Here is a 25,245-nt window from a genome sequence, read left to right as displayed (position 1 = left end):
ATTTTGAGGCTAAGCAAACAGCTTTGTCAGGCACGGCAACGCTTTGGTCGGACCCAAGAGGAGAGACATAAACAGCAAGTGCTAGAGCTTCAAGTATCTTTGAATGAGCTCTTGCATCAGTGAAGAATTATAAATTCTTTAGATAAACCCACACAGGGCTTACATTTGGGAGAGCAGATTCAAGCCTTCTTTCATGATACTCCTGAGGAACAGCCTTCGATTTCTGGGCTTCACAGGTCTCTGGTCCGACGGGGTTCTAGTATTTATTTATTTGTTGCATTTGTACCCCACATTTTTCCACCTATTTGCTGGCTCAATGTGGCTTACATAGTACCGTGAGGCGTTACCACCTCCGGTGATGAAACAAATACAGAGTAATGTTAAAGAGAATGAGATATATGCATTACACACACATTAGAGAATGAGATATATGCGTTACAGACATATTAGAGGAACGAGAGAGGACGAGTTATATAATGTTCGTTGCAAGTTTTGGTTTCGTTATGTTGCTGAATTCAGGCACTTAAGTTGGGTCAGTAGGGTATGCCTTTTCGAACAGATCGGTCTTTAGTGATTTCCAGAAGTTGAGATGGTCGTGCGTTGTCTATGACTTTCAGTAATGTGTTCCATAGTTGTGTGCTTATATAGGAGAAGCTGGATCCATAAATTTATTTGCACTTGAGTCCTTTGCAGCTAGGGTGGTGAAGATTTAGGTATGTTCGTGATGTTCTGATTGTGTTTCTGGTTGCAGGTCTATGAGGTCAATCATATAACCTGGGGTTTCGCCATAGATAACCTTGTGGACTAGGGTGCAGATTTTGAAAGTAATACATTCTTTGATTGGGAGCCAGTGCAGTTTTTCTCATAGGGGTTTGGTGCTGTCAAATCGCGATTTTCCAAATATAAGCCTGGCAGCTGTGTTTTCAGCAGCCTGTAGTTTCTTTATGAGTTGTTCTTTTCATCCCGCATAAAGTCCGTTGCAATAGTCAGCATGGCTGAGTACCATTGATTGTATCAGGTTGCGGAACGTTGCCCTTGGGAAGAATGGTTTCACGCGTTTAAGTTTCCATATTGAGTGGAACATTTTCTTGATTGTAGAGTTATCTTGGGTCTCGAGTGTAAGGTTTTGGTCGATTGTGACACCAAGGATTTTCATGCTATCTGAAATGGGGAGGGCGTAATCTAGGATGACTAAGATTGTGGGTATATTCGTGTTGTATTGTGATGAGAGGATAAGGCAGTGTGTTTTTTCTGTATTGAGTTTTAGTTGGAATGCGTTTGCCCATGAGTTCATGATATGGAAGCCGAGGTTGATTTCGTTGGTGATTTTCGTCAGATCATGTTTGAAAGGGACGTATATTGTGACGTCGTCTGCATAGATGAATGAGTTAAGGCCCTGAGTGGATAAGGGCTAATGGGGTCATCATTAGGTTGAAAAGGATCGGTGATAGTGGTGATCCTTGAGGTACTCCGCAGTCTGCTTTCCAAGGTGATGATATATTAGAGTTTACTTTCACTTGTAGAGACTATGCACTCCTTAAGGGTAGATGGGAAGAGGATTTAGGGATCTCTCTGATGACCTGGTAAGTGACAGCAACACTGAAAGGTATCTGAGCGCTTGTAACAGATGAGAGATTGTGAGAATGTGGATATTGGGTGATTTTGCGGGGCTATATGACTAAACCTCAGCTGGCACACATAGGGGGGTTTGAGGATTCTGCATGCTCTAAGTATGGAAGTGATCCTCATTCACTTTATCACACAATCTGGGCGTGTCCAGAGGTGCAGGCTTTCTGGATACAGGTCGGAGGCTTTTTGGTCAGTCTGTTGGGAGGCACAGTTCGGGGGACGGAGGGGCAGTTTTTGTTAGATCAACCTGGGGCTTTTGCTCCCCTGGGCCACTACAATAGTCTGTTATGTCAAAAATGAGTTTGGTGGCTCGGAAGTGCATTACAATATTGGACATCATCTGAGCCCCCAGTTTATTGGCACTGGCGGAATCAGATACATCTCTTGGCGGTCTGGGAGGCCAGGGAAGTGAAGGACTCCCCCAAACGTAGGAAGATTTTTACTCAAATTTGGCTACCTTATCTGCAGATCCTTAGCCCAAAAGGTCGCAGCATGCTGGTCAATCCATAATTAGGGGAAGATGGGCCCAAGAGTGAGTGAATCTCTAATCTCTGCACATGCGCATGGGGGGATGAGGGAATAGGTGAAGGTCTATGCTTTACCATCCCCAGAGGATTTTGATTTAATCTGGAAGTTATTAGGAACGATTTAGACGAGTGGGGTGGGGGTTCGGGAGGGGTAGTGGGGGGAGGGAAGGTTCAGCGGGGCTGTTGACAGTTGGAGTTGACCTAGGGTTATGGAGAAGAGTGAGCCCGGGAGGTGGGGGATGCATTATTGCAGTTTGACAGTTCTCTTCAAATCCTACATTTAGAGGGCAGTAGGTATTGGCAGTTGTTAAATAACTCCATTGAATGTTTGTATAATTGGAAGGGGGTGTTTTGGGACGAACACAACTTTTCAGCAGTAATTTAAAGGATCATTGTTTAGTGAGGCATTTATTGTGAATTTGGGGTTAGGCTGGACTGGGTAGGGGGGTTGGAGGGGAATGCTCTGCTTTTGAATATTGACAAGTGCTATGTTGAATTTATGTTCTGTTTCGCAGCACTTTGGCTTCAGCTTTTGCTAATTTTCAAAGTGGGGGGTGGGGGGGATTAAAAAGGTAAAAGTTTGTTGATGACTTATGGTAAGCTGTCCTTTGTGAACATATTGCTATTTGAAATTTTTGACATTCATTATGATGAATTTGTTATTTGGTTTTGTCATCAATAAAAATGTTGAAACATAAAGCATAAAATAAATATCTATATAATGGAACAACAATAAAATTGCAAACATGTTTAAAAACCTATCCCATGTATATAAGATAGATAGATAGATAGATAGATAGATAGATAGATATTAAAACCTATATATTAAAACAATCCATACTTCAATAAACCTTCTTAGACTCCAGATAACTTATATAAAGAATAAATATAACCAAAAACTGAACTTAATTATAAAAGCTTACTATCTATCTATATATCTATATCTATATCTATATCTATATTTATATATATTTCGCCAGTGTCGGGCGAAATACTTAGTTTGCTTTTCTACAAATAAAGGTTTATGTGCATCTATTATTGATCTGATCTTGTTATTTCCATCTTGGAGTTTGCGGATCATCTGCCCTGTTGTTTTCTGAGACGCTGTCTATATATATCAAAATAAATAAATAATAGACAGGGTCTCAGAAAACAACAGGGCAGATGATCCGCAAACTCCAAGATGGAAATAACAAGAGCAGATTAATAATAGATGAACATAAACCTTTATTTGTAGAAAAGCAAACTAAGTATTTCGCCGGACACTGGCCTTGTTTAGCCCAAAAGGGCTGCGTCAGGGGCTATACTGTGGGCTTATCTAGCAAAAGGTATACCATGATATATGGGCTATTCATCTGTATGAAATGTCAGATGACAATAATCAGCTGCAGCATAGTAAAAAAAAAAAAACCCAGCACAAATGCTACTGAAAAATGTAGTCTATCTCCCAGATTGATAGCAATGTGTACAGACACGACTAACGATCGCTGGAAAAAAGGATACAATAGGGCTCATTTTCAAAGCATTTAGACTTACAAAGTTCCATAGTAACCTATGGAACTTTTTAAGTCTAAGTGTTTTAAACATGAACCCCAATGAGTACCATGTATTCCTGTAATTGTGAAAAACGCATATATTTGTGTGTGATCCCAATTCAAACACTATCCCAGCGAAAATCAGCAACAGTCACAATACCTTACAACAGTGTACTAAGTTGTGTAAACCACCAAAGACTTGGTGCTACATAGCTGCTATTACCATAAACAATATGCTAAGTAAAATTATTCATAGATTGAAAAACAAAACTAATATTGAATGGCACAGATAAGGTTGGTACTAAATATACCTATGATCACGATGTTATAAGTTGAGCATAGGGTGCTGACAGAGGAACTATGGGATGGCAATTCTGATGGTATAGGATTTGGGTTTAGGTTAAATTGGGTTTTTCTGTAAAGAATAGATTTAAGTACTGCTTTTTATAAGCATTGCTTACTTTGACCACTTAGCTATTGTTTTTCTCCTTCCAACTTCTGATTGGTGCTCTAGACTCTTGTTTGGAGGGGTTCAGTCTACTTTAATCCTTTGTGCTTTGGTTTGCCTTGGACCGTGTTACGGTTGTGGTCTAGGATGCCACTGCATGCTGTCGACCACAGTTAGAGAGACAGCTAGAATTTCTCCTGAAAACTTTGCATTTGCTTCCCGTGTTGCATCGTATACCCCTAGATTCTATATATCACAACTTAATTTGCGCGTGCAAATAGAGATATATTCTGTATTTGCATGCACAACTTAATTAGCTAACAAGCTAAATGCTGATAATTTCCAATTAATAAGCAATTATTGATACTAATTGGCATTAATTAGAATTTCTGCACAGAACTGTCTATGCACATTTGATGACGTGATATGCATAAATTCTAAGTTGCATAGTTGAAAAGAGGGCGTGGCCATATCATGGAATGGGCGGGTCATGAAGTTTCTAAAATCTATGCACGTTGTTATAGAATACACCCAGTCCGCGCCTAAATTAGGCGTCTGGATTTACACCAAGTTTTACTTGGCATAACTGCCCGTGTCTAAATTAAGTCACGTGGACTGGTGCTTGGTATATTCTACAGGCTGTGCAGAAATTTAGGCTTATTCTATAAAATACACCTAAATTAAGGCATACTTTATAGAATACACTTAGGCGCATTTCATTTCAGCGCCAATTTTTTAGGTGTGATATATAGAATCTAGTCCATAAAGTTTAAATCTATTCCTTCATATTGAAGGTCCTTCATGAGGATGTACTAGGTTATTTGTGAGAAGTGCTCAAGTAATATATATCTAGGCAAGAGTTCGGATCTTTTGAGAAGAATCAAACAGTGGTGGTGGCAAGGATAGTAGGTGGATAAGTGACAATGTTTTAAGTGGCTGGGCCGATACTATGGAAAGCCTTGCCCGTGGCATTATGGTTGTATATGAACTATAGGCAATTCCAGAAGCATTTGAAGACATTCCTATTTATAGAAGCTATTAGCTAGTTTGGGAGAGTCAGAAGGTTATTTTTGTCTTAGTGTTTTAAGTATGCCTGCTTTTATTCTCAATGGCTGTCTCAGCTAATAAACCTTAAATTATGGAGCACTTCATGAGGCAAAAGATTCCTTCACATAGAATGATTCCAAAATACCTGGGAGCAATTCTGAAATATTGAGTCCAATGGCTCGCAGCAGAATTCTGAACCTGGAGTTGGATACTAATAACTCTAGTACCCATGCACATAGGCAAGTACTGTGTTTTCCACTACCAAGGGTGTGCATTTTACATTCTCCATATTCCTTGGTTAATGTTCTTTTGATGAGCAAAGGGAAGGGGGGAGAAGTGGGGGTGGATCTTTTTATTGGGGGATTATGCTTTTTGTTCTTATCGTGTAGCTTGATGCTAACTTAGAGGATGAGTGTTTTGATTTTGAAATGTTTGGAAGCTGTGATGTCATTTGTCTTTTCAATTTTGTAGAAAAATTGATAAACAGATTTAAACATAAATATCTTATGTCTCTCTTTGATATTAATAAATGGTTACTTTATGCAGATAGGACAGCTTTTAAACTAGAAACTGGGGGAAGGTCGACAGTCGCTCAAAAGTGCATGGTTTGGGATAAGGTATCTTTCAAAGGTATCACCAAAACAGAGAAGATAGGGTATCCTGATAGTGAGGTTGCAAAAGAGACCATAGTAGATCAGGTGACCTTAAATAAAAATAAAAATCAGACAAAAGATTGCAAATTAATACTGTCAAGTACTGAGCATGATGTAAATAGGAACAACAAACATAGTTTGAAATGTCTATATGCGAATGCCAGGAGCCTAAGAAATAAGATGGAAGAGTTAGAATATATTGCACTAAATGAAAAATTAGATATAATAAGCACCTCTGAGACCTGGTGGAAGGAGGATAACCAGTGGGACTCTGTCATACTGGGGTACAAATTATATCGTAGTGATAGGGTGGATCGAATTGGTGGAGGGGTAGCAAACGGTTCTATGTAAGCCACATTGAGCCTGCAAATAGGTGGGAAAATGTGGAATACAAATGTAACAAATAATAATAATTGTATGTTAAGGAGAGCCTTGAATCAAATAGATTAAAAATTCTGCAGGAAACAACACACATCTTGGAATCACTATGGACTGAAATTCCATGTGTAAAGGGGAAAAGGATAGTGATAAGAGTGTACTACCATCTGCCTGGCCAGGATGAACAGACGGATGCAGAAATGTTAAAGGAAATGAGGGATGCAAACAAACTGGGCAACACAATAATAAAGGGTGATTTCAATTACCCCGATATTGACTGGGTAAATGTAACATCAGGGCATGCTAGGGAGGTAAAATTCCTTAATGAAATCAAGGACTGCTTTATGGAGCAGCTAGTACAGCTGATGAGAAAAGGAAAAATTCTAGCCTAGTCCTTAGTGGAGCGCATGATCTGGTGTGGGAGGTAATGGTGCTGGGGATGCTTGATAACAGTGATCATAATATGATCAGATTTGATATTATCTTTGAAGTAAGTATACATAAGAAATCAAATATGTTAACGTTTAACTTTAAAAAAGGAGACTATGATAAAATGAGAACAGTGAAAAAAAAACTTAGAGGAGTGGATGCAAGGGTTAAAAATTTACATCAGGCATGGATGCTGTTCAAAAACACCATCCCCTGGAAGCCCAGGCCAAATATATTCCGCGTATTAAAAAAGGAGGACGGAAGACCAAACAACAGCCGGCATGATTAAAAAGTGCGGTGAAGGAAGAGCTAAAAGAAAATCCTTCAGAAAATGGAAGAAGAAACCGACTGAAAATAATAAGAAACAGCGTAAGGAATGTCTAGTCAAATGCAAAGAGATGACAAGGAAGGCTAAGAGGGACTTTGAAATAAAGGTTGCGTTGGAGGCAAAAACACATAGTAAAAAAATTTTTTTAGGCATATTAAAAGCAGGAAGCCGACAAAAGAATTGGTTGGACCACTAGAGGACCGAGGGGTTAAAGGGGTGATCAGGGAAGACAAAGCCATAGCTGAGAGATTAAATAAATTATTTGCTTCGGTCTTCACCAAGGAAGATTTGGGAGAGACACCGGCGCCAGAAATAGTATTCGAAGCTGACGAGTCAGAGAAACTGAATGAATTCTCTATAAAATGGGAGGATGTAATGGGGCAGTTCTACAAATTGAAGAGTAGCAAATCTCCTGGACCAGATGGTATTCATCCCAGAGTACTGATAGAACTGAAAAATGAACTTGCAGAGTTAGTGTTTGTAATATGTAATTTATCCATAAAATCGAGCGTGGTACTGGAAGATTGGAGGGTGTTCAATGTAAAACCGATTCTTTAAAAAGGTTCCAGAGGAGATCAGGGAAATTATAGACCAGTGAATCTGATGTCTGTGCCGGGCAAAATGGTAGAGACTATTGTAAAGAACAAAATTACAGAGCATATTCAAAAACATGGATTAATGAGACAAAGCCAACATGGATTTAGTAAAGGGAAATCTTGCCTCACCAATCTATTACATTTCTTTGAAGGGGTGTACAAACATGTGGATAAAAGTGAGCCAGTTGATAGTGTGTATCTGGATTTTCAGAAGGCGTTTGCAAAGTACCTCATGAAAGACTCCAGAGGAAATTGGAGAGTCATGGGATAGGAGGTAGTGTCCTATTGTAGACTAAAAACTGGTTAAAAGATATAAAACAGAGAGTAGGGTTAAATGGTCAGTATTCTCAATGGAGAAGGGTAGTTAGTGGGGTTCCCCAGGGGTCTGTGCTGGGATCGTTGCTTTTTAACTTATTTATAAATTACCTAGAGATGGGAGTAACTAGTGAGGTAATTAAATTTGCTGACGACACAAAGTTATTCAAAGTTGTTAAATCGCGGGAGGATTGTGAAAAATTACAAGAGGACCAACCTTACAAGACTGGGAGACTGGGCGTCTAAATGGCAGATGACGTTTAATGTGAGCAAGTGCAAACTGATGCTTGTGGGAAAGAGGAACCCGAATTATAGCTACGTCATGAAAGGTTCCATGTTAGGAATCACCGACCAGGAAAGGGATCTAGGCATTGTTGATCATACATTGAAACCCTCTGCTCAGTGTGTGGCAGCGGCTAAGAAAGCAAATAGAATGTTAGGTATTATTAGGAAAGGAATGGAAAACAAAAATGAGGACGCTATAATGGGCAATCGCATGTTGAAATATAGGGTTGAATGACTATAGTATATCATGGGTATCCGAGCATGTACTTCACCACTAGTTGAAGGGGGAGGGGTAAAATGTAAAATTTGATGCCTAGCAACATTGTTGTGTGTTTGTGGTGTTTTTAGCAAATATGTTATTATTGTGTTATAGTGAATTTGTATTTCTTGATCTGTCATCAATAAAAACCGTTGAAACATAATGTGCAATCGCACCTCGAATATTGTGTTCAATTTTGGTCACCGCATCTCAAGAAATATATAGTGGAATTAGAAAAGGTGCAGAGAAGGGCAACGAAAATGATAAAGGGGATGGGACGACTTCCCTATGAGGAAAGGCTAAAGCGGCTAGGGCTCTTCAGCTTGGAGAAAAGGTGGCTGAGGGGAGATTTGATAGAAGTCTATAAAATAATCAGTGGAGTTGAATGGGTAGATGTGAAGCATTTGTTTACACTTTCTGAAAATACTAGGACTAGGGGGCATGCGATGAAGCTACAAAGAAGTAAATTTAAAACAAATCGGAGAAATTTTTCTTCACTCAACATGTAATTAAACTAGAATTTGTTGCCAGAGACTGTGGTAAGGTGGTTAGCTTAGCAGAGTTTTAAAAAGTTTGGATGGCTTCCTAAAGGAAGCGTCCATAGACCATTATTAAATTGGACTTGGGGAAAAATCCACTATTTCTGGGATAAGCAGTATAAAATATTTTGTACTTTTTTGGGATCTTGCCAGGTACTTGTGACCTGGATTGTCCACTGTTGGAAACAGGATGCTGGGCTTGATGGACCTTTGGTCTGTCTCAATATGGCAATACTTAGGGTTACCATATGGCTCCAGAAAAAAAGAGGATAGATTGAGCCAATCCGGATTTTACTTCCATTGAAAGCAATGGAAGTAAAATCCGGACTGGCTTAATCTATCCTCCTTTTTCTGGAGCCATATGGTAACCCTAGCAATACTTATGTACTTGTTGATCTATCATGCTCTTTTGCATTCAGTGCTGGATTTAACTTAGATATTCTTTCTCCCAGCATACATCCATCTCGACGTAGAAAAGGATATCAACTGCCAACTGTCCTATCTCCCATCTCTTCTGCCTTTCCACTTCCTTTGCTTCCTATCCATCTTGTACTATTCTTATCCCCAGGGGCAGACTGACCATTTGGGCAACCGGGCAGTGCCCGAGGGCCCAGAAACTCTAGGGGCCAAGAGGCTCTGCCCAGATGACTGGCGCACTGCTGGTGATCTAGAGGCCTCAACAGAGGGAACATGTTCTTTCCTGCCCGGGCTGCCACTATTCTCCCCCGCCTGGCACCATCGTATTTTAAAAATGGCAGCCGAAACTCCCTGCGGAAGTCTCACAAGACTGTCAAGACCCACGAGACTACCATGGGAAGTCTCGTCTGCCATTTTAAAAACATGGCAGTGCCAGCAGGCGGGGGAATAACAGTCTACGCAGCAGGCAGGAAAGAACATGTCCCCGCTGCAGAGGCTACCAGACTACCAGGACCCCTCAAGCAGGACCAGGGCAGTGGGGGCGGCAGCTGTGGCGGCAGGGGGTGTCAGGCAGCAGCCGGGCGGGGGCCCAGACCACCCTCAGTCCACCCCTGCTTATCCCCTTGTATTGCACGTATGTGAGCACCTGCATTCCCATGAGGGCTTCTTTAGACCCAGTTGCTAATTGATTCTACCATCAAAGGCTGTCAGATAATGTGGATGTCTGTGTTACCACCAGGACTTTTAATATGTTACATTATCCCCTATGCCATAAATTTTGGAGTTTCAGCACTCAATGCTGAATCAGATGAGCATAGTGCTATGAAACAAACAGCATAATGATAATGTCTGCTCTATTTTGGGTTGATTCAATCTGAATGCTTGTATATAACTGTAGTGCAATATGGTACCCATAATATTATGCTGCCAGAAAGATCAGGACAGATGGATGGTATTGTAATTGTAAGGGTTTCACTTACTTCTGGAAGCTCTGACAGCTGGTTTCTTGATAAACAGAGTATGCAAAGGTTGGTCATGCATCCAATATCTTCAGGCAAATCCACAAGCTGATTCTTAGCCAACTGGAGCTCAAATAAGTCTTCCATGAGACCAAATTCTTTAGGAATATATTTTAGCTGATTACCATTTAAAGACAGGTGCCGAAGACTCCTTAACCTGGGATAGTTAAAACAGCAAATCAGCATAAATTTCTGCAAAATTCTGATTACCATTACTTGTTCTCAAAATCCATTAAGACCTTTTCTCATTTCCCTATGAAGTTAAAGAAATCTCTTGAACTGGACCTACTGTATACCCTCTAAGAGGTAATTTTATGATAGGGTGCATTGCATAGGTTAATAAGGCAGAAATGTGCCTATATTTTGCCTATTTAATAAAGAACTATGATAGCAGATTTTTTAAAATTGTACTACGTCTAGAGGATCTCTGACATAGGCTGACCATTGCACACGGTCTCTGTCAGGTCTCTTAATAAACTTTATATTCGGTAGCCTGAATGTGCATTATTTTGATTATCTCAGTTCTTGTAGCTGGCTCTATTTTGTTACTGTTCATGTTTTGCTGTGCTGCATGAACCCTCTATAATAGTGTAGACACCCGTGATGGTATAAATAATATAAGGAGGGACCTAGTGAAGCTTGAAGAATTGTCCAGAATTTGACAGCTAACATTTCATGCTAAAAAATGCAGGATCATGCATTTGGGCTTCAAACCCTGAGGTAGCAGAACAGTTTAGGGAATGAGGTACTTTTGTACATGAAAGAGGAGCAGGACTTGGATGTGATCATATGTGATAATTTTAAGTAGGAAAAGGCAACGGCAAAAACCAGAAGGATGCATAGGGACAGGAATGACCAGCAGGAAAAAGAAGATGATAGTGCCTCTGTATAAGTCTCTGGTGAGACCTCATTTAGAGTTATGTGTACAGTTCTGAAGACAACACCTTGAAAAAAATAAAAAGGATGGAGTCAGTCCAGAGGGTAACTACTAAAATGATCAATGGTCTTCATCACAAAGTGTATGTGGGACAAACTTAAAGATCTCAATACTAATAATTTGTAGTGCCAGAGTGTACCCGGCAGTAATCGGGCACTGCTGTGAACTGCCCGGTTACCATGAGAGCCCTTACCACCTCAATGGCTGCGCCTGGTGGTAGAGCCAAATCGCTGCGTGGCATGCCTGCAGTAGGCCCGCCAAACTTTGATAAAAGGGTCCTTAAGTATCTTATGCATTTCTTGTTTGTGTTATTATGGACATAAATTCTGTAAATTCAATTTAAAAAAGGGAAAAAAAGAGAACATAAGAATAGTCATACTGGGTCAGACCAATGGTCCATCTAGCTCAGTGTCCTGTTTCCAACAGTGGCCAATCCAGGTCAGAAATACCTGGCAGAAACCTTTGCTGAGAATTTTAGTTTCATAGAGGTCTAGTGGCCTTTTAGAGATGTTATATGCCTAATTCAAAATCTGACTGGGTTGGATATCTTCTTTCTTCTGTATACATCTGATGGGTTGTTGTATGTTTTTGTATATTTCATACTTCCTTTCCCCCGCCTCTAATTTGGAAGTGATTTAGTTCCTTTGCCTCTCCTGCAGGGGGCTCTGTACATTGCGATTTCGATTTATCTGAAAAGCTGCTGTCTTACATTAGTTCATTGCAGAGTAGTATATAAAGAGGCAGAGGGGTCAAATACTTCTTCAGATGTACTCTGTGATTTATCTGAAAAGCTGCTGTCTTACATTAGTTCATTGCAGAGTAGTATATAAAGAGGCAGAGGGGTCAAATACTTCTTCAGATGTACTCTGTGCTCTCTGTTTTTCTATAACAACATTAAAGCTTGTCAGATCCCATTTAGGGATAGATCTTTCTCGCTGGTTAGAGTTTGGGAATCTATTCTGAGCATAGGTGTTGCTGCGGGGATGCAAGGGGGTGCTTTGTTGCACCCCCAGTGAAAGCCACACAGGAAAGCCCCAAGTCCCCGGATCTACCTGAATGGTTCAAGTAGGTCTGGGGACTCGGGGCTTTCCCCAGTTCTTGGAGGGGGCTTTGGTGTTGGTCAGGCAGCAACAATACTGAAATCACTGCTTCCCGTGCTGGCTCTGTGGTTCTAAATGATGGCTGCAAACTCTCGCAAGACTACTGTGAGAGGTCGCAGCCACCATTTTGATTCTTGGAGCCAGCACGGGCAGCAGCAACTGAGGATCGCTGATGCATCGGGGGCAAGGAGAGAAAGGTGTCATATGATGGAGAGGGAGAGAGGCTGCACTTGGATAGAAGGGAAGGGAAAGTGGGAAAGGCTGCATATAAATGGAAGGGAAGGAAAGGGGAAATTGCTGCTCTTGGATAGGAGGGCAGTGACGGGGGGGGGGGGGGAAGGCTACATATGAATGGTGGGGAGGGAGAAATGTACATGGATGGAAGGGAAGAGAAGAGGAAGACTGCACTGGGATAGGAGGGCAGGGAGAGGAGGAAAAGCACATGAACAGAAGGGAGAGGGGGAAAGGCTGCACATGAATGGAAGGGAGGGGGGAATGCACATGAAAGGAAAGGGAGAATGGGAAAATGCTGCACTTGGCTGGGAGGGCAGGGAAAAGAGAGGGGGAAAGGCTACATATGAATGAAAAGGAAAAAAGAGAAATGCAAATGGATGGAATGGAAGGGAAGGACAAGAGGAAAGGCTGCATGTGAATGGAACGGATGGGAAAGGGGGAAAGGTTGCATATGAATGGAAGGAAAGGGAGGGAAATGCACCTGGATGGGATGGAATGGAAGGGAGGGGAAAGACTGCACATGAATGGAATAGAAGGGAAGAAAGGGAAAATGCACATGGATGGAAGGGGGAGGATGAAAGGCTGAATATGAAGGGAAGAGGGGAGACATGCTGCACATGAAGGAAAGGAGAAAGGGAAAAGGGAAAGCTAGATAGATTTGTGAAGGAGGTGGAAAAATTGAAGAAAGCTGAATGTGAAAGATCAGTGCCAAACAGACATAAGACAGGAAGTGATAAAGAAAGGAAGTGAGAAAAGAAACAAAAAATGAAATAGAAAGGAAGCCCTGGAAACAGAATTAAGAGCACAGACAGAGGAAAGAACAACCAGAGACTGGGAACAAGATGATTAGAATAATAAAATCATCAGCCAACAAAGGTAGGAAAAATGATTTTATTTTCAGTTGAGTGATTGAATTATGCCAGTGTTGAGAGTTTTTACATGTCGACTTTATTTTGCACTGTACAGGACGACATGCATTTCTTTTGTAACCAGGTACCTCTCTTGTGCAGCCAAAGATAGAACAATCTCCTCCAGCCACAGGCTCCCGGTACAGTGAAGAAACAGATGTCCACCAGTAACTTCAATCTTAAGAACTTTTATTCCATGCAGGTTTCTAGTACACAGTTCCAATAGCAGCATAGCACATACCAGGATTCAATACAGGCTTACAGGCTTCAGTCTGGGCTCTTTATCCAGGGCACAATAAACAGTAATTCAATTCCCCAGACAAACAGTTTTTTCAGTTCATCATCACAGTTCAGTCACCAAGCAGCATTTTCTACCTTCTATCCTCTTTATCTTCAGGATAGTTCAATATTTTAGGGACTCCTTCTACCCAAGGGTTTTCCCCTGCATCAGGTTCACAGTGAATTCAATACTTTTGGGACTTCCTCTCACCCAAGGAATCTCAGCCTGCTTCAGTACTTTAGGGACCTCCCTGCCCAAGGATTTTCAGCCTGCAAATACTTCTCTCCTTCTGCTTCTCTCTCCTGAACTGAACTGCACCACACTGCTGGGACTCCTTCCCACCTGCCTAATCAATCCCTGGCTTCAGCTACCACAACCAATCATTCTCCTTCCATTAGCTTCCTCACACCCAAACCAGCTGAATTGAGCATTAAACTAATGAGACCAATGATGAGCTCCTGCACACAGGGTTTCCTAACTCTCTTTCCGCCTAGTGGCAGCCACTCTACATCACCTGCCAGCCTACATCCAAGTCTTTCCTGATTGCAGCTAGGAGTCCAGTCCGGGTTCTTCATCTCCCCCTCTGGCTCCTTGCCTGCAATGCCTTCTGGGACTTGTATTTCAGACTGAAACTGCCTTAACCCAACTATCCTAGAGGCGAGTTTATCACACTTTCTATTTCTCTGGTGTTGCATGACATGCAGTCTGGTATCTCTGCTTTCAGTTTTTGTCTCCATTTCACAAAAACATTGAAATATGACAGCAGATAAGGGTCAAAAGGCCCATCCAGTCTGCCCATCCTCAGTAACTACTAACTCTTCCTTTCTTAAGGGATCCCATGTGCCTGTCCCACGCTTTCTTAAATTCTGACACAGTCCTTGTCTCCACAACCACAACTGGGAGGCCATTCCATGCATCCACTGCCTTTTCCGTGAAAGAGTATTTTCTTAGATTCTTTCTAAGCCTATTTCCTCTTAACTTCATCGTATGCCCCCTCATACCTTCCTTTCATTTGATAAAGGCTCACCTCCTGTATATTAATGCCACTGATGTACTTAAACGTCTCTATGATATCCCCTCTCTCCTGCCTCTCTTCCAGTGTATACATGTTGAGGTTCCTAAGCATGTCCCTATATGTTTTATTATTGAGACCGCTTACCAATTGTGTAGCCACCAGTGGTGTAGCTACGTGGGGCCTGAGGGGGCATGGGCCCCAGTAGATTTCCTCCTGGACCCCCTCCCGACAACCCTCTCGAACCCCCCCCCCCCCCCCCGCGAACCCTCTCCTGCCGTCACCTACCTTCGGTTTTGCTGGCGGGGGACCCCAATCCCCGCCAGCCAACGTCCTCTGCGTCCTGCACTCAAAAAAGTCTTCGTTCTGTTGCATGCTGACGTCCTGCACGTTGTACATCAGACTCAGAGAACAGAACAAAGCGCATGCCAATACCTACAGCATAAAACCTGGATGCCATACCAAAAGCAGTGGCGTAGCCAGAAGGCAATTTTTGGGTGGGCCAACAGGTTGGATGGGTGGGCACTAGTTGTGTGCTGGTAAATGTTTAACAACAGGCTGTCTCCCCGGTCCACCTCTGCGCTTCCCCTCAAAATTGCAGAGCTGGCTATAGCCGGGGAGAGAGCCGGGAGGGGGGGGGCAATGCATTACTCTTTCCAGGAAAAAAAAAATGAAATGATCCCAGGTTCCAATCTAATTCATATTTAATGTGGGATAAAATGCCATAAATAAGTAAATAAATCTAAACTTTTAATGTTGAGCACCTGATTCTCAAAGTGGACATATTCCAAACACTATAATGAAAATAAAATGATTTTTTTCTACCCTTGTTGTCTGGTGACTTTGTTTTTCTGATCATGCTAGCCCAGTATCTGAGTCTGCTGCTATCTGTCCTCTTAATTCCGTTTCCAGGGCTTCCCCTGCCCCGCTCCAGCCACCCATACCCAGCAATTCTCTCCTCTCCCCTGTCCCCCCCTCCAGCCACCCATACCCAGCGATTCTCTCCTCTCCCCTGCCTCCCCTCCAGCCATCCATACCCAGCAATTCTCTCCTCTCCCCTGCCCCCCTCCAGCCATTCACACCCAGCGATTCTCTCCTCTCCCCTGCCCCCCTCCAGCCATCCATACTCAGCGATTCTCCTCTCTCCCCTGATTACCTCCATCGAAGCTGCCGCGTTATTGAAAGCCCTGCCCATCTCTAGCCTTCCCTTCAAGTTTGTTCCCTCAGAGTCCTGCCCTCGCGGAAAGAGGAAATTACATCAGAAGGTGGGACTCTGAGGGAAGACTCGATGGGCAGGGCTTTCGATGACGCGGACGCTTCGATGGAGGTAAAAAAAGATTTAAACCCTGGGCGAGGGGATGTTGGGTGGGCGGGCCTGGAGGGAAAGTGGCTTGGCCTGGGCCCATCCAGGCCCGCCCGTGGCTACACCCCTGACCAAAAGTATCAAAAGTGGCCCAAGCTATGTGCTTTCTACATCCCTTCTGCTTTGCGGCTATCTGGCAAAGGCATGCAGCCTGCTCCGGTGGGAGAATGTCTTCAATCTCAAGCACAGTATCCACCAAGGATTTCAAGTAAATGCTCATGTAAAGCTGATAGGGCTGGATGCGGGAAATGAGCATCGAGCCCTGAAAAGCTTTCTTCCCAAAAAACTCCAGAGTATGAGCATGCCTGCTTGTGGGTCAGTCATAGACATGGTCCTATAACACCCCACTTACAGATATTGGGGACATCATGGAAAAAAATAGCCACAGCGAAATCAAACAGCTCAATGATAGAAAAGGGGGAATAAAATCTTAAGATTTTTTTTTTTTTAAGGTAACCCAGCCAGAGCTTAGGCCTAAAAACAGCCGGGAGCCGCAAAAAAAAAAAAAGGAAAGGAAACAGAAGGGCTGAGAAACCTAATAAAAAAGAAGAAGGGAGAAAAAAATGAAACAAAATTAGAAGAATCCCGCGCTACTCACAGAAAATAGAACAGGCAGGAAGGCAAAAGTGAAATAAATCTCACAATACGCTACAGCAATAAAAGACACATCTCATCAGCTCCATGGAGTAAGTGAAAATGCGGGTCCCGTGCAACTCAAGAAGGCGGGATAGAACTATCGCATGCGTGGTGTGAGCCTACCAAAGGCTTCGTAAAGTGTTAGGAATATTGGGTAGTGTCCATACTGGGGCTCCATCGGGGGATATCTCCCACTTTATGAGAAGCCTATGGCCTGCTTGTCCTCAGAGAACTATTAAATATATATTTGTGGACTTCCAGTTGGGCCATGGAGTAGCGAGGAGGTGGTGTGTGGCTGCTCTGGAGCACCCGATGTAATCAGCGCTTAGAATCGGTACATTTTACCTCGCAAAAAGTAAATAATTACCTCTATAAGCAAGCAGTGTCGCGCGGTCAGATGTTTGAGGCAGCTGGGAGATTGGATGGCCGCCAAATTGGCAAAGAAAGAGAGTCGGGAGAGGGGCCGGATGACAGAAGCCAAGATGGCGGACAAGAACGGGCCTCCGTCCCCGAGTTCCCTGTGGGCGGCAGAGATATCGGAGGAGGTGAGGGCAGCTGTGGAACAGACGGTGGGGAAAAAACTACAGCTGATTCTGGACAAGCTAGAAGGGATGGAGGAGACATATGCTGCAATGTCGGTAGAGCCGAAGGACACAGTGCAAGGGATATCGGTGGAGCAACCACGTGTGCAGGCGCGTTTAGCAGATGTGGAGGCAAAGCTTGAAGATTTGGAAAACCGCTCATGTCGGAATAATTTGAGGCTGGTGGGTCTCCCAGAGGTGCTTGCGAAGCCGGACCTGAGAAAATTTCTGGAGTCCTGGCTTCCAGGGGGCGCTATTGCTTATAGATCTGGCGGGAGCCTTCCGAGTGGAGCGAGCGCATCGGCTGGGACAGCGTAGAGATGGAGAGGTTCGACATAGAGTGGTGATTTTAAGAGTCCTTAACTATGCGCATAACATGATGATTCTACAGACATTGCGTGGAGGCACTCAACTGCAATATCAAAATACCCGAGTGTTATTCTACTAAGGTGTCAGCAGCACATAAGACACTTGTTCCAGTGTGCTCTAAGCTGTGTGATTTAAAACTTAGATTCAGTTTGCTGTATCCAGCAAGGCTTAAAATTGTGGACAAAGGACAGGTACACTTTTTTGACTGAGTGGAGGAGGCACGAGCTTATGTGGACAGATGGGAGGCTTCCCAGCAGAGGGCACAAGTTTGAGGCTTAATATGGGTTTCCCCGCCCCTCCAGTGGGACGTTTTGCGAGGACATCCTCAGCAAAACTTGGGCTTCCCTTTCGATTATGCCCCTCATGGTGACTGAGCTCTCAGCTGGTGGCAGATTAGGGCTTCTGTGGGGCTGTGGTGTACTGGACAATCATCTTGATTTCCTCTCTCCTTCTTCAGTCCCCCCCCCCCCCCCTCCAGCTGAGTACCAGCACCTTTCCTTCAACCATTGAATATATCCTTAGCAGTGCAAGAAATAACTGGACATATTGGATGAGCCAATTGGTCTTTATTTGCCATCATCTGCCCTAATACTCTATCCCAAAATGCTTTACAATAAAATAAATGATAGATACAATAATGTGTAATCAGGAGTACCTGTAAATCTGTGATGGAATATATGTGATCTTGTTGTTGTTCAGATTGAGGATCTTCAAATTTTGTAATCCATCTGTTGAAAGAAAATTATTTCCAGTGGAAAAGTTAGATATTTTATACTCCTCATGGTTTAATTGCCCACAATTTTTGAAATGGCTGGTCTTCCTTCTTTTGATAAACAGTTTAAGAAAAAATTACCTTACGAGATAAAATTTTGTTGGTACATAATTTCATTGCTTGAGTATATATAAACTGGTATTTTTCAGATTCTGAGCCTGGTTTTATTCAAATAAGTAGTGTTCTCCCCAGAAAGTTTTGACAGCCGGACAGCATGAAGGAGTAGCCAGGAGGGGGGCAGAGGAGTACTGCAGTATTACAAACATTTTTTATTATTTATAAATTCAACTCCTGGGCAGTCAGTAAAATCAGATGGGTGGCATGCCCATTAAAAAGGTTCTGGGGCAAACACTGAAATAAATTTTAAAGAACTGGTATATATGTTCCCTTCATCACAAATTAAAATCTCAGTGATCTTTTGGTTAATGCATTTTATATGGCTGTAAGGTACAGTAGTCTTTTCTTCAGTTGGAGCTATTAAAAATCAAACCAGTCAATATTCAGCCTGCAGCAATCAGCACTTAATTAGCCCCAGATATTCAATGCTGAGCCATGTCTGGGCTAATTTGTTATGTACTTGCATAAGACTGGCCACTCCTAACACCTCTCTCTGATTCCAATCCCACTGGAACGCTCAGAACCCCCCAGTCCAGGCAGCGGCACTGCATAACCGTGGTGGGTGCACCCAGAAGTTACCCACATACCCGTAAAGCTAAATGGGCAAATTGGATTTGCCTTTTATGCAGTCCTAGATGCCCAGTTAGCTATGCAGGATAGAGAATGACACAGGCAGAGGCGGACTGACAGTGGTTGGGGCCCCCGGGCCCGGGCAGTAAAGGTCGCAGTCTGCTTAGGGCCCAATATAGTGTTAATCTGGCCCTGGAAATCAAAGCTTGCGGGGAAGCTTCAATCTGTTCAAAACTCTGCCACACGACTAATATTTCGCCAAAGTCGTTATGCCCATATCAGCCCTCTCCTGAAATCGCTTCACTGGCTCCCTATCCGTTTCTGTATACAATTCAAGCTCCTCTTGTTGACCTATAAGTGCATTCACTCTGCAGCCCCTCACTACCTCTCCACCCTCATCTCTCCCTACACTCCTTCCCTAGAACTCCGTTCACTAGGCAAATCTCTCCTAATTGCACCCTTCTCCTCCATCGCTAACTCCAGACTCCGCTCCTTCTATCTCGCCGCACCTTATGCCTGGAATAAGCTTCCTGAGCCATTACGTCTAGATCCATCCTTGGCTGCCTTCAAATCCGGGCTAAAGGCCTACCTGTTTGATGCTGCTTTCAACTCCTGACTTGTAACTTTTATCTTATCCTTATGTGTCCTTCTGTCTGTCCTTCCCTTATCCTTGTTGGTCCTGTCTTTTTGTCCTGATTTAGATTGTAAGCTCTTTTGAGCAGGGACTATCTTTCTTCATGTTCAATTGTAAAGCACTGCGTACGACTGGTAGCGCTATATAAGTGATTTATAGTAGTAATAAGGTAAGGAATGGGAACAAACTTTGTCCTCGTTTCATTCTCTAAAGAGACGCTTCTTTCTAAGTGATATTTATTTATTTACTAGTAAATAAGGCCCGTTTCTGACACAAATGAAACGGGCACTAGCAAGGTTTTCCTCGGAGTGTGTATGTTTGAGAGAGTGCGTGTGAGTGACTGTGTGAGAGAGAGAGTGAAAGTGTGTGTGTGTGACAGAGAGAGTGAGTCTGGGTGCGAGTGTGTGAGAGAGAGTGTGTGTGTGAGAATGAGAGTGTGTGTGTTTGAATGAGAGTGTGTGCGAGTGCGTATGTGAGACACAGTGACTGTGATAGAGTATGTTTCACACAGATACACTGTGTGTGAGAGAGTGTGTGTGAGATATATTGTGTGTGAGACAAAGTGTGAGAGTATGTGTGTGATACACAGACTCTCTGTGAGACCGAGAGAGTGTATGAGACCGAGAGTGTGTGAGAGTGACTTTGTGACACAGAGAGTGAATGTGATACAGTGTGAGACATAGTGTAAGAGACTGAGTGAGAGAGAGAAAGACACTGACTGTGAGAGAGTGTGTGTGAGAGAGAGAGAGAGTGTGTGTGTAACAGAGATACCTCCCCCCTCCCTCTGTGGTCTCAGGACCCCCTCCCCCTTCTGGTCTCAGGATCCCCTCCCCTCTGGTCTCAGGATCCCCTCTCCCTCTCAGGTCTGAGGACCCCCTCTGCTTTACCCTCCCCTTCCCTGTGGTCTCAGGACCCCCTGCCTCTCCCCCCCTCTGCGTGGTTGTCAGCACCGTGCGAGTGTGTGTGTGTGACAGAGAGTGAGACTGGGTGCGAGTGTGTCTGTGAGAGAGAGAGTGTGTGTGATTGTCCTCTCTCCCCTGCCCCCTCCAGCCACCCAGCAATTCTGCTCTCTCCCCTGCCCCCCTCCCCAGCGATTGTCCTGTGTCACCTGCCCCCCTCCAGCCACCCAGCGATTCTGCTCTCTCCCCTGCCCCCCCTCCAGCCACCCAGCTATTCTCCTGTTTCCCCTGCCCCCCTCCAGCCACCCTGCGATTCTCCTGTATCCCTTGCCCCCCCTCGAGCCATGCAGCGATTCTCCTCTCTCCCCTGCTCCCCCTCCAGCTACCCAGCGATTATGCTCTCTCCCTGCCCCCCCTTCAGCCACCCAGCGATTGTCCTGTGTCCCCTGCCCTCCCCCCCCAGCCACCCAGCGATTGTACTGTGTCCCCAGATTAGCTCCGTCGAAAAATTTAACAAACGCAGATTCCTTCCTCCACTTGCATTCTCAATAAAAATAAATAGGTTTTATTTTTTAGTGCGGGAGGTGTATTTATTGGCAGAGAGTAGGCGTGCCCTGCGCTAATCAGATAACATGGGTACATTGCCATACACTACCCGATTAGCGTGGGATTCGTGCAGGAGCCCTTACTGCCTAGTAAATAGGTGGTGGTAAGGGTTCCCATGCTAATGGCCATGTGTTAATTGGAAAATTAGCGCATGGCTATTACGGGAAAAAAAGACAAATGCTGCCATTTTACCTCTTTGTGAAAAGTGGCCTCAACGTGTGGGAAACCTATGCACTGCAAGTAGTGCAGATCACTTTTTAGTGCAGCTTAATAAAAGAGCCCCTTAGAGAGTTATTGAAAGATACAGTTTGGCCAGGGGTGCCTTAATTTTGCCCCAAACTGTATCCCCCTAATTCTGTCATTGCAGGCAGAATTTTACACTTAGCATGCAGAAGTTATACAATGGTACCAGTTACATGCATAACCAGTGACGTACCGAGGGTGGGACGGTGGGGGCGGTCTGACCTGAGTGCATGCAAGGGGGTGCAGGGAGCAGCTGCACAGCCATTGGCTCTGCCGGTTCCCTGTTCCCTCTGATGTTACTTTCTGTTCCAGAGTAGTGAACTGGTAGAGCCAACAGCCATGTGACTGCTCCCAGCACTCCCAGGAAGTAAGAGCAATGCGCCGGGGTGGGGTGGGGATGGGGGGGGGGGTGAAGGTGATGTGCCGGAGAGGGGGAGATGGAGGTGGTGTGCTGGAGGGGGGTGGATGATGCGCTGGAGTGGTGGAGGTGGAGGTGGAGGTGATGTTCCGGGGGGGGAGAGTGGGGGGGGGGGGTGAAGCATCGGGGGTGTGCTGCGCCGGTGGGATGGAGGTGATGTGTCAGGGGGGTGTGCTACACCTGGGGGGCATGCACAGTGGCGATCAACCCCGGGTGGCAGCTGACCTAGAAACGCCACTGTGTATAAACTTTAATATTTAGCTGCTAATTGGCTTTAACAACCTATTATTGAATATAACTGGTGTTCATTGGTACTAATTAGCAGTTACATGTGTAACTACTCAATCAGGATTCTAGAAATTGTGCATGTAAAATCCATAGCATGCGGCATGGACCTGGGAGTGGCATGAGCCGATTGGGTGCCTGAACGTGGGTTATAGAATACTCTCAGTTCATGCCTAATTGGCAGCAATTAGGCACGAGCATTTGTATAAGCCTTTGACCTAACATAAGTGCTCATGGCTTCAGTTAGACACATAACTGTAGACTTACACTTGTATTCTAGAATGGCAATTATTGAATATTCCCTCGTTCAGACACATCAGATTAAAGGATTACAGATCTAGGATGTTTTATGTTGAAGGTGCAAGACTATGGAATACACTTCTGAACAGCTGCATAGCATGCAAAATTATTTGCAGTTTCAGAAGTTATTGAAGGCTTTTCTGTTTCAACATGCTTTCAGCTGAAGGTTTTAAGTTTTTGGAACATGTTTATATGGTTTTCATTATTCATAATTTTAAACTTCTATGGTTTTTTAATCATTTTAAATATCTATATTAATTTATGAACTGCCTAATTCTGCAGATACCCCCCTTTTACAAAGCCGCACAGTAATGCCGGCACAGCCCATTCACTTTGAATGAGCTGTGTCAGCATTACCACACTGGCAGCCGCTAGCGCGGCTTTGTAAAAGGGGGAGGGGGGATAATGCAGTATAGAAACTGTGGAAATTAATAAATACATAAATTATGCATATGATTGCCAATATAGAATTCGTGCTTAGCACATATTTCCTGGCACCCAATATTTGGGCAACCTATAGAGAATTATCCCCTATATTTATATTTTGGAGTTTGGGGTTTTAGCCAGGAGATAGAAATATGAATAAAATAAATAACAAACACTGTAATATATTTTTGTTAAAAACCAAAATAGACTTACCAAATATATTAGATGATATTTTGGTTATCCTATTTCCAAACATATACAACTTCTGTAATGAATCGAGATATTTCAGTACCTCTGGAACTTCTTCAAAGACATTGTTTCCCAAATATAATACTGTCAACTGAAAACATATACATACAATAAATGTGTATACACACTGGACATAATACAAGAAAGGTTTTCCTCACTAACACAAAGAGTTGATAAAATCAGGCCTTTGTATTTGACCCATTACACTGTGAAAATCACTAGAGCAATATGACGGTTTGTGTCACACATCAGAATGCAGTGTATAGTGGTACTGCCCATGACAATCTATTACTACTTATTGCTATAGCAGTCAGACATATGCAGCGCTGTACATATACATATAAAAGACAGACCCTGCTTACGATCTACTCAAGACTCACAGTCAAAGCAGGTAAGATGCTTCAGGAAATATGTTTATTATAATATACATAATTAAAATTAACAATGTTGTGGCCGCTTGGGGTTGTTTTCTTTTACTTTTGGTTCCTTTTCAATGAAGGTTTAACTTTGTTTTCAACTTTCACTTGAGGCTTTTGTACTTTTGGAATAGCTTTGAATATGCTCTATGCAAAAATTATATTTTACTGGATAATTTTATTTCCTGTAGTCACAGCAGATGATCATCTACCAACAGGAAGAGATAGAGAGTATCAAACTGAACTCTGCCACATAGGACGGTATAATCCTGGTCAGTCAGTATTTCTTGTAATAAAGCAGAAGGAATAATAGGCAAACATTTCTCCTCTCCTCACAGAATGAGGCATAAACTGTCAACTAGCAGAACTATGCACAGGCAACCAAAGCAAGAAACCTAAGCACAGAACAGATTGAATGATTGTGTCAACCTCATGAAAGGATGGGACTCTGGATTCTTCTGCTGTGACTAAAGTTAAGACAATTTTTCCTTCTGTGTCATCAGCAGCAGACAAATCCAGAGACTTGTGGGATGTAGCAAAGCAGTCCATGTGTAGGATGGGAACCAGACACAGCTGTGGAAAGTACTGTTGCCCAAAAGGATGCCTTAGACCTAGCTGAAACCATCAACTGGACAAGCTCTGGAAAACATGTCACAAGGACCATGTAGGGGACTGTACTGACCTGGTTTTACAGCCTGCCTCATTAACACAACACTAACACAGACTACTCAACAATTACTGAGGATTCTTTTGGATTCGTATTAGGTAAATAAGACTTTTATTAGAGGTTATAAGTTATTATTGTCTAAGATACCCAATGATTAAGCTATATAACTGAATAGAAACAATAATACCTATCTATAGTTGAAGAGAAAAACAATCATTACATCACTGGTCACTACATCCAAGCAAATCCAGTAGTCTCTCGACCAGGAAAAGCAACAATAAACAATCATAATATACATACATCACTGGTCACACATCACCCAGGTTTTTTACATCAGCTGAGAGAAGCCCCTTTTCAGCGAAGCCAGAGTCTCGTAACCAGGCATTTAGGTTCCTATGTGGCACGTCTGCCATAGGTGAGCTTCTAATTTTGCTATAAGAGGTCCCCCCTTTTTATTAGGCTTAGAACTCATTTTCAGAGTTAAGGAAAATTACAGAATGCTTGAGACGTGGGAATGTGGTCACATGTATCTCCGTCCAGGTGGCCAGCCTGAACTCAAAACATGCTCCACCTCCCTCTGCACTGTCGATCACTCAGACAGAGTTGAAAAGCAATTTTAAAATCCTTTACAGGGACCTTCATAGAACAGAATGAAGAGGAGACACACCCAGAAGACATATGCCAAGCAATAGGCGCCCAATTCCAGTGAGCTATGGCTGCATGAGGTTGCATTTGCCCAACTGGGGCCCACCAATAGGGAGGGAGACTACATCCAGACATTCATTGATGGCCTTAAGGTGCCAGAAAGGCCCACAGCGA

General features: G+C 43.3%; 1 protein-coding gene across 1 annotated transcript in view; it reads right to left on the bottom strand.

The window, feature by feature from the left end:
• Positions 1-25,245, bottom strand: part of LRRC69 (leucine rich repeat containing 69) — a 77,409-nt gene that overhangs the window by 34,551 nt on the left and 17,613 nt on the right. The window contains exons 2-4 of the mRNA XM_030189739.1: positions 23,308-23,434; positions 18,480-18,552; positions 10,366-10,561 (exon numbers count right to left, since the gene is read on the bottom strand). Coding sequence (XP_030045599.1) covers positions 10,366-10,561; positions 18,480-18,552; positions 23,308-23,434 — 396 coding nt within the window. The remainder of the gene's footprint in view (positions 1-10,365; positions 10,562-18,479; positions 18,553-23,307; positions 23,435-25,245) is intronic.

Source organism: Microcaecilia unicolor, chromosome 1, assembly GCF_901765095.1.
Source record: "Microcaecilia unicolor chromosome 1, aMicUni1.1, whole genome shotgun sequence".
Taxonomy (NCBI): domain Eukaryota; kingdom Metazoa; phylum Chordata; class Amphibia; order Gymnophiona; family Siphonopidae; genus Microcaecilia; species Microcaecilia unicolor.
This window is presented reverse-complemented; position numbering and strand designations above follow the sequence as displayed.